This window comes from Ceratosolen solmsi, unplaced genomic scaffold (assembly GCF_000503995.2).
Source record: "Ceratosolen solmsi marchali unplaced genomic scaffold, CerSol_1.0 scaffold12, whole genome shotgun sequence".
In the NCBI taxonomy this organism is placed as follows: Eukaryota; Metazoa; Arthropoda; class Insecta; order Hymenoptera; family Agaonidae; genus Ceratosolen; species Ceratosolen solmsi.
This window is the reverse complement of record NW_011948456.1, coordinates 139615-149425: the sequence shown is the minus strand read 5'-3', so window position 1 is coordinate 149425 and position 9811 is coordinate 139615. Positions and strand designations below refer to the sequence as shown.

Sequence of the window (9811 nt, the reverse complement as noted above, 5' to 3'; positions counted from 1 at the left end):
TTCTTTGAGTTGCCTCGTAGGGCTCCTTGTAGTTTGATTGTGTATACTGTGCGAACTAATATTCGTAGTTCTCGATACCCCTTTTTTGTATTGCACTGCTGCGAGTGTATGATTTTATTATCTAGTACTTGTGTTGAATAGATTAATCTTGTGTAAGTAACTTGGACTTTTGCGTTTAATTGACTTGTTCCTTTTCTCTTAGATAAGATAAGTGATTGTGCCATGCCGGCGTTGCCTATTTTAAAGCCTTCTCTCGATCACGCGGTGGTCGGTGAGAATTCCCTCTCTTTTGGTGTCGCTAATCAGAGCTGTCTTGTCGATCATGGCGTTGCCAATGAGATTTAGTCTTATTAGTGTGCCCAATCAGAATTCTTCTTTAGTTTATGGTAATTCTAATCACGGCGCCTTTCGAGTGGTGGGGTCTCCCACCAGTGAGTCTTTCCAAGATAGAGGCTCCAATGAGAGCGGGTCTTGCTCAACTCCCTTCCATGATGGGGGGTCCTGATGCCGCACTTTTCCCTCTCCATCCTAGCATTGTTGCATGCATTTCTTATAATCATGCGCGTTGCGATTGATCAGTGTTATCAAGGTTAGGTGTAGCATTGTTTTTGAGTGTATCATCTTGCTTGTGTTTTTCAGGCTAATTTTATGATTTGTATACGCCAGATTTTTTATGATTTGTCGTCGATAGATGCTTTGTGGCGAGGCCGTGTTAAATGTCTCATAGCATTAGTTTTATGACGTGTTTTTGCTGGACACTTGGACCTTTTTTCTCGCCAGATGTGTTTATGAATTGTATTTTCTTTAGATATTCAAAGTTTTGCTGAATTGTTTAGATTTAGTTAATCCGAGGCCCGTTTGAATGTTTATTTCTTGAGTAGTCGAGAGTTGCCTTTTTCGGAACTCTTATCTCGAATTTTCCAGATGTTTAATGAACTGGGAGTTTTCTTACATTCTCGAACATTCCGCCCGCCATCAGCAATTCGAATTGATGATTATTCCTTTCTACTCTTGGGGATTAGTAATACTGACAATTTATGGATGGGTCTTACCATTGTAGTGGAGGCTGTTTTTAGTGTGACGACCCTGGTTAAGCCGTCTTTTCCTGGATGAATTTTTATTACTTTGGCAAGGGGCCATTTGCAAAGTGGAAGGTGCTCTTGTGTAATGAACATCATTGTTCCTACTTCGATATTGTTTTGTGGGTGATGCCATTTAGAGATTGATTGTTGTCGCTGTAAGTAATGTGCTGACCATTGGGACCAGAATCGTTGTACTTGCTGCTGTATGAGTTGCTATCGTGTTAGGTGTGAGACGTTTACATCCTTCAGGGATGGTTTAGGTAATGTAGTAAGAGAGTTCCAATGAGGAAATGACCTGGTGTTAATGCAGAGCAGTCTTCTGGGTCATCGCTTAATGGCTTTAGTGACCTTGAGTTCAAGATAGCTTCGATTTGACTTAATAGAGTAGTTATCTCTTCAAATGTGAGTAAGGTTTCTCCGAGTGTGCGTCTTAGGTGAAATTTTTTGGATTTCACTACGGCTTCCCATTTTCCTCCCATGTGAGGGGCAGCCGGTGGATTGAATTCCCATTGAGTGTTGTCTTGAGAGAGCATGTTGAGAATTCGTTGATTTTTACGAGAACCTTGTAAGAATAGTTTCTTGATGACCTTGTCTGCTCCTAGGAAGGTAGGAAAATCGGCGATAGGCTGAGATGAATCCGTCTGTTGTGTAGTCACTGACTACTTCTAGATGTACTGCAGATCTGGCAAAACACATAAAGACACATATCCATGCTTTGTGTGTTTTTGCTCCTCTTCCCTTCCAGGTTTTTATTGTTAGTGGGCCGGCATAGTCGACTCCAGTGTGATTGAATGGTGGTGATGGCGTTACTCTTGCGACGGGTAATTGTCCCATCAATTGTTGTGCGCGTGTGGCTCGTTGTCGAGCGCATATTGCACAGTGTAGTATATGTTTTTAATAGATTGTCTGCCTCCAAGAATCCAATACTGTTGACGTGTGTGTGCCAACGTGAGTTGTGGGCCTCCGTGCAGTGTGCGGAGATGTGCTTGATTTATTATGAGACTTGATAGTGTGGATTCTCGTGGAAGAATTGCTGGATGCTTTTTATCATGATTCATTCATGCTTGTGATAACCTCCCTCCAACTCTGATAATGCCCTGTAAGTCAATATATGCAATGAGGTGATGAAACGCGTGCCCAGGCGGCAGGCGTGCTTGAGATTGAAGGGTTTTTAATTCGTTTGAGAAGAATGCGGATTGGGTTGCCTTTACTCAACAAATTCTTGACCATTCCGTTTCATTTGTTATTGTTTGAGTTGATCGAGTCATTTTAAGCCTTTTTTTCAGTTGAGTGATGAATTTTATGCATACTGCAGTAATGCATAAGAGTTCGTGTAAGATTGGGTACTTGTCTATTAATTTCCAGTGGTAGGTTGGCTTGATGACTGTGACTGCTAATGCGATGCCAGGACGAACTTCTTGTTCGCATTGTTCATTGATTTGCTCTGGCTGGGTTGGCCATGCATTTGGTGAGTGTATCCAGGATGACCCTGACCACCATAGTGAGTGGGTTTGGAGTTGATCTGTAGTTAGTCCTCGTGAAGCACAGTCTGCAGGGTTCGATGTTCCAGGTACATAGTTCCATTGGGCATCTGATGTGATTTCCTGAATTTGACTGACCCTATTTCTCACATAGTCCTTCCAGCGTGAGGGATGGGATTTTATCCATGCGAGTGTTACTCTTGAGTCTGTCCACAAGTATGTTCCTTTGAATTTTAGTTTTAGTGTTTTCTTGACATAGAGCATGAGTTTTGACAGGAGTAGGGAGCTGTCAGCTATAAATTTTGGAATGGTGAGTCGCTTGATTGGGGCTACCTTGATTTTGGAATATACAAGGGCTATTTTGTTGTCGTTAGAATTGTGTATAGTAAGGTATATGACTGCTCCCATTGCCAATTGGGAGGCATCGGAGAAGCCATATTATTCGATTGTTGATTCGTCTTATGTGTTAAACCATCATGGTATGGTGATTTTGTTGAGTTCTGAAAGATCCTTTTTTATGGTACGCCATCTTAGTGAGATTTGAGTGCGAAGCGGATCGTCCCATCTTATTGTATGTAGCCATAATTCTTGTAGTAGTAGTTTCGCCTTGATCACTACTGGTGATACAAAGCCTAATGGGTCAAAGATCTTTGCAATGTCCGATAGGATTTTTCGTTTTGTGAAACAGTCCATGTCAGCTGAGACCATTGTTAAGAAAGTGAATTTGTCCTCTTGAGGACTCCATTGTAATCCGAGAATTTTGGTTTTGCAATCGTCAAATTCTATTACTGAGTCTTGTGTTTTGTCAGCATTGATAGCTGTGAGAATGTCTCTGTGAGATGAATGCCATTTTGCTAGTGGGAAGCCGCCCGCCATACAGAGATATTGAAGTTGTAATGCGGTTTCTTGTAATTCTTGTGGTGTATCTGCACCTCCAAAAATGTCGTCAACATATCTACCGTGAAGTATTGCTGGTAGTGCTAATGGGTACTTTTCACCCTCGTCTTCTACCAGTTGTAGCAGTGAGAACACTGCTAGGAATGGGGCGGCTCGTGTGCCATAGATGACTGTTGTCAACTGATATGGCACTTCCCTGCTTTGATCGTCGATCCATAGGATTCGTTGTAGGTCCCAGTCATCTTTATGTACTAATATTTGTCTATACATTTTTGTGATATCTGTGGCAAACAGGCATCTGTGTTGGCGTATCCAGAGTAGGACGTCTGAGATTTCCTTGTTTAGATTGGCTCCAGTGTGCATGAGATCATTGAGTGATTTTCCTGAGGTTGACGGGCTGGAGCTGTTGAAGACAACTCGCAATTTAGTGGTGGAGCTGTCTGGTTTGAGTGCGCCATGATGAGGTAAATAGTATTTTATTTTTGACTGGGTACCTGTAGGTGCCTTTTTCATGTGGTTTAGATTATCATATTCTGTCATGAATTGTATATATTGATGACGATAGTCTTCGTTCCTTGAAAGTTGTCTTAATAGACTTTGTAAGCATTGGTGAGCAGGGTTATAAGAGTTTTCAAGAAGTTCAATAGGTTCCCTTAGTGAAATTCGTACTATGTATCTTCCTGTCCAGTGTCGTGTATGAGTTCGTTTAAAATGGTCTTCACACCACTGCTCGTCTGGTGTGTATTGGTGTTCGTCTCCGTTGGATACTTCTTCTTGCACCCAGAATTCTGTTAGTAATTCTTGTAGATTTTCTTCTAATTCTTGTATGGATGTGCAGACTACTACTGACGTCATGTTGTTTGTTAGATTGACAGGTCTATTGGAACCAACCATCCAAAGATGGACAATTGGGCTATTGGCATATCTGGGGAGTCCGTCATGATGTCGGGCATAATGATTTGTCCGTAAACATCTGCTCCTAGCACAATGTCTATTGGTCTAGGTGTGAGATATTCGGGGTCGGCTAGTGTTAGGCCATGCAAGTGTGGCCATGCCTGATGTGAAGTTTTGAAGGATGGAAGCATTGTAGTTAGCGTTTTTAGAATATGAGCTGTAACTGTAATAGAGGAATTCGTATGAATTGATTGTAGATTGAGAGATATTGCACCTTGTGCTTGAGTTGATAGTATTCCTCCAATTCCGTGTATATGTAGGATGGAGCGTTGACGTGATAGTTTAAGTTTTCTTACTAGATTTTCTAATAGGAATGTAACTTCTGATCCTGTGTTGATTAGTAGATGAGCTTGTATTGTTGTTTTTGTTGAATGAATTTTTGCTACCGCGGTAGCTAGAAGAGTCGTTATGGAACTTGACCCTGGTGATTTGACGATTGTACCTTCATTTCATGAAGGGTTAGCTGACGTTGTATTATTGCTTGTGGTCGAATTCTCGTTAGTATCTGTATGTAGTAGAGTATGATGCTTCTTGTGGCACTGCATACAGTTAAATTTGCTTTTGCACTCATTTATGTGTCGTTTAAGACAATTGTTGCATAATTTATGCTTTATTATGAATTGTTTGTTGTCATCTGTTTTCATTTTATTAAAGGTTGGACACACGAACAATTTGTGCTCCTTTTGGCAAGAGATGCAGATGTCACTTTGTTTAGTACCTACTTGTTTTTGGTCGAGGTCTGCTTTGATCGATGACTGATGGGCCTTTACTGTTCTTTTTTTTGTTGGGATAGTTTTGCTTGGGCGTGATTGCCTTTCTTGATACTCTAGTCCCTCGAGGGCTGTCACTTGGGACATGAGGAATGTTTTGAGTTGTTCGAATTTAGGGTGCTCTGGTTAATCGCCTAGTGTGCGTTCCCATTGTGTTTTTGTGGTGTCATCAAGTTGCTTAATGACTTGATGTATGATGAGACACTCCCATACGTATATGGCCTTGTCTAGTAAATGCAGTCTGCTTAGAAGGTGGCTTGCCTCACTCACCAGTTCCTCGATTTCTCGAGGTGTTTTCTTAATTGTAGCTGAGGGGGTAAGCAATTTGTGAAGATAGTACCTCATTGCCTGTCGAGGATTGTCATAGCGATTAGTTAGGTTTCTCCAGGCAATTGGGAGTGAATCATTTTGTAGTAAAAGTCCGGAGACGGGCCTTGCAGATGAGCCCACTAATAATTCTCTGAGGTAATGAAACTTTTTTACCTCACTTATTGTTTTATAGTCTAATACGATTGATTGGAATAAACCCCTGAACATTGGCCGTGCTAAGTAGTCACCTGAAAATTTAGGAATAGTTACGTTAGGTAAATTAATTGCATCATTGTTTTGATTGGCTGAATTCACAGTTTTGGATTGTCTTATAGTTGATTGTGTCGTTTCATTGAGGCTGTGAAGAAGCTTGCTGATTGTGATATGTGCATTTGAGTAGGTTTCAAGTTCTTCGCCTTGTATATTGTTTATAAAATAGTTATTATTGATTAGCGCTGCTGGCCATGTTTGCGTTTAGTTGTGTTTATGAATTGTATTTTCTTTAGATATTCGAAGTTTTGCTGAATTGTTTAGATTTAGTTAATCCGAGGCGCGTTTGAATGTTTATTTCTCGAGTAGTCGAGAGTTCGCTTTTTCGGAACTCTTATCTCGAATTTTCTAGATGTTTAATGAGCTGGGAGTTTTCTTACATTCTCGAACAATGTCATTGCCAAATGCCGAAACAAGCTCTATCATGGTTTATTCTGATTTCAAATTCTGATATTTCCTTATTGGTGTTTTAACTTCTCCTGGTATCATTAAACAGATTAGTAATGTATAATTATTTCTGTTGTAAAGTTTTTATAAAGTAAATCTTGTATCATTTTTCTAATGTATGAATAAAGATGTAATAAAAATCGAGACATTAGATTAAAAATTAATTGTTAATATGTCAGGTTCATGCACTTTATTAACACCGTTAATTTGTATTGACAATTAAAAGATAATAGAAAGATAAACTAATCTATTTAAATCTTATTTTAACACCATATATAGTTGATCTAATTGATATTTTCAAGCTTTTAAATATTTAGACTTGTGTAATACTGTTGTATTTTCAGTCAATTGATGTATGTGTTCGGATTTAAAGGGTTAGCTTATGGCTCGAACTGCCAATTCAATAGTTCAGTGGATTAGTCTCTCGGCAGGATAATTTTAAAGGAAATCAATAACGGACCAGGCTGAAAAATATAATATATTTATTTTAAATACAAGGTTTAATGAGTGTAAACAATTGTAATAATATTGCACTGTTGTGTAGAGATAAATAATTCTGTTGGATTATTCAAAATATGTGTTCTTGTGATTTTTCTGCTATAAAGGCTTCTTTGGATATTGCTGTGTTGCTTTGAGGTTATGCTGATGTTGTCAATGTCAGCTGATGTCGTCAGTCAATCATGCTTGTGAGGCAGCATGAGAAGATGGTAGTTGAATCAAGTATGCTTGATTGATGAATAGCTATACTTGATGAGTTGTTAGATCTTAAATGGAATTTATTATGTAATCAATTATGTCTTTAATTATGTAAAAGGGACAGCAGTAGAATCTAGTCACAGGAAAAACAATTAGAAGTAGTATTTCTAATTCGTGGAGGATTTGATAATCCGTATCTGTAGAGTCTATTAGTCGATCTGTGTTGGTCATGTGTAACCAATGTGTGTGAACCACAGTGACTCTTGCGTCAGCTGTTCAGGGCCTGCACGGCTCCGAAGTGTTCTTCGGACGAGCGCTAGTGTGCCCTGTTTGTGCTAGCGGGCCTGTACGATGTCGAACGGTTAGTTCGAGAGAGCGTAAGTGTGCCCTGTGTGTGTGCTAGCGGGCCTGTACGATGTCGAGGGTTAGTTCGAGAGAGCGTAAGTGTGCCCTGTGTGTGTGCTAGCGGGCCTGTACGATGTCGAGTGGTTAGTTCGATAGAGCGTAAGTTTGCCCTGGTTCTGCTAGCGGGCCTGTACGATGTCGAGGGATCAGTTCGAGAGAGCGTAAGTGTGCCCGATCGACAATAGAGAGAGATGTGACTTGTTTATTTATTAATATAAAGATGTACCTGGTGAACTGCAGGTTGGATGGATTCGATGCTGTGTATGTAATGTTTCCCTTGATTACAATTCCATTGGCTTCACTGTAATCACTTATTAAAGAATTGCCGATTATCTTTTCTATGCACGCGGGTACTCTTTACTATGCTGCCGAAAATGTGGCCACGCGGCGTCTTTACAGTATACTATGCACTGACCGGCAGTTACGCTTGATGGAGAGCGAAGTGATTTTACGAATGAGCGTCGCCTCATGGCGCGTTGCGCTTAAATGTGCATGCGGCGTCTTCAGCGCCGGCAACAGTGTCGATGCGCGTCCCTTCCAGAAATTTTCCTTTGGCGTGAGAAAACGAAGCTTCTAGAAGTTTCGAAGGCGTCCCTTTTTTGTGAGTGCTGGCAGTAAATAATATTTCAAATCGTAAACTTGCTCGGACTTGCCGAGTTTTGTTTGTAAACATTTTCTCGAGTGCCCGCCTCGGTCCGCACGCGCGGATCAGCCTAGGCGCACGTGCGGTACGCCGGGCTGCGTGTATGACCTTTCTTTTGTTTGAAGTTCATGGGACTGCTTCAATCCCGAACAGTATGAGTGAATATATTCTCTTTCTTTTCATCATTTAGATCATTACTTAAGGTAAATATACTCTGATTTACCAAAAGGCCAAGAATCAATTTTAGTAAGTTTTTAATAATGTATTTCTTCAAAGTTAATTAAAAATTAAAATATATTTCATTCGAAATTTTAGTACTAATAATAGAATATTCAAAATAAGATAATTTCAGTATATACAATATTGTTAGTATAAATTTCAGTATAAACAATATTTGAATTAAAATTAAAACAATATTTTCACTCATATAATCATAAATAATTTAACTACATTAAATTATTCGATTTTAAATAAATTTGTTTATATTATTGACAGATGGAGACATATTATTCATGAATTGTTGAATCTTATGTGTTAAATCGAAATTTAAAATGTAACATAAATAATATTTATTAAATATAAAAACAGACTGCTTGAACAAATAAAGTCATATATATTCACACACACACACACACACACACACATATAAATATGTATATATCAATTCATTCGTTCATAAAAATTTTATTTTTTTATAAAACTTAATTAACATATTTGTATAAAAATTAACACTAATCCGGCTCAGGAATGAAACGCGTAGAATTAACTAAGAAAACCACGAGATGTTGTGGGAGAATGCGAGGGCGAGTGGATGGATTAATGCACTGATTCAATAATTAACACATATAATTCTTATTGCTATTTATTCCATTTATTTTCAATTTATTTCCAATTTAGGGATGATTAATCGTGATGAGATTACAAATGACCTTTATTTTTCTCAATAATCATGTGGCGTTGTGATATACTTTTATTAGAGAACTAGAGGATGATAAATTCCTTATTCTCTGGATGTAACTGATGAGATTATGATTTACTGTGAAAGAGATAGGTTATAATCTATTGAATATTACCACTTAAGAGGTTATGATTGTTTGTTGTGCTCTGAGCGAACACTACAATTATTGTTTGTGTCTAATCTTAACACGTATTCCAGTTGCCTCTGAATAGTGGGCCCTGTGAGTGAGCACGTGCCTAAGATAGAGGTTAGAGAAAATGTGTGCCACTGTATGGCGCGAATGGCTGGTCTTGCGTAGTGAGCATGCGCGAGAAGCTTCTGTGGTCGGACAGCTTGCGAACCGTTTTCATAGTAAACCGCGAGGTGAAGAATCAACATTAGTGGTAAGGACTTACTTGAAGGTGTAGTGTGATATTTCAAGTTTCTCCTCACAGGCTTGATGAGAAGTTTCCATGCACGAATTGCTGCACTTGAACTTTTCCTTGTCCCTGTTGGTGAGATGACGAGAATCTCAGTACATATGTGTTACGGATTGAAGCAGGTAAAGGCGGAATACAAAAGTGGGAGAGGTATAAATGCCTGAACATTTACGTTATAAACACAATTCTTCGAATTCGGGAAATTTACTACGCATAATGCTCGAGTATTAGATTATAATTCCGACTAGCAATGCCGATGAACTCTCCAAGGCCATATCCTACTGACGTCACGACAATAATCGGCAAAGTAACAGACACCGGTGCGCTACTGGCGTCGCAAGCTTGTACGAGAATGTTTAAGAGCAGTGCTTGACACGCATCTTCCTTGTGCTAGTACTAACCACGCAGTCTCTACGGCGGGCTTGTTATTCTATGTTCAAGCGTCACTACTACAGAAATAGTTCTCCATTACTACTCACG

General features: G+C 39.3%; 1 protein-coding gene across 1 annotated transcript; it reads right to left on the bottom strand.

Annotated features, from left to right (window-relative positions):
- Positions 1–3037: 3037 nt before the first annotated feature.
- On the bottom strand, positions 3038–4315 carry LOC105366798 (uncharacterized). Its single transcript, XM_011505357.1, has one exon. It carries the CDS (start codon positions 4313–4315, stop codon positions 3038–3040), a length of 1278 nt encoding a protein of 425 aa, XP_011503659.1.
- Between the last annotated feature and the right edge of the window lie 5496 nt (positions 4316–9811).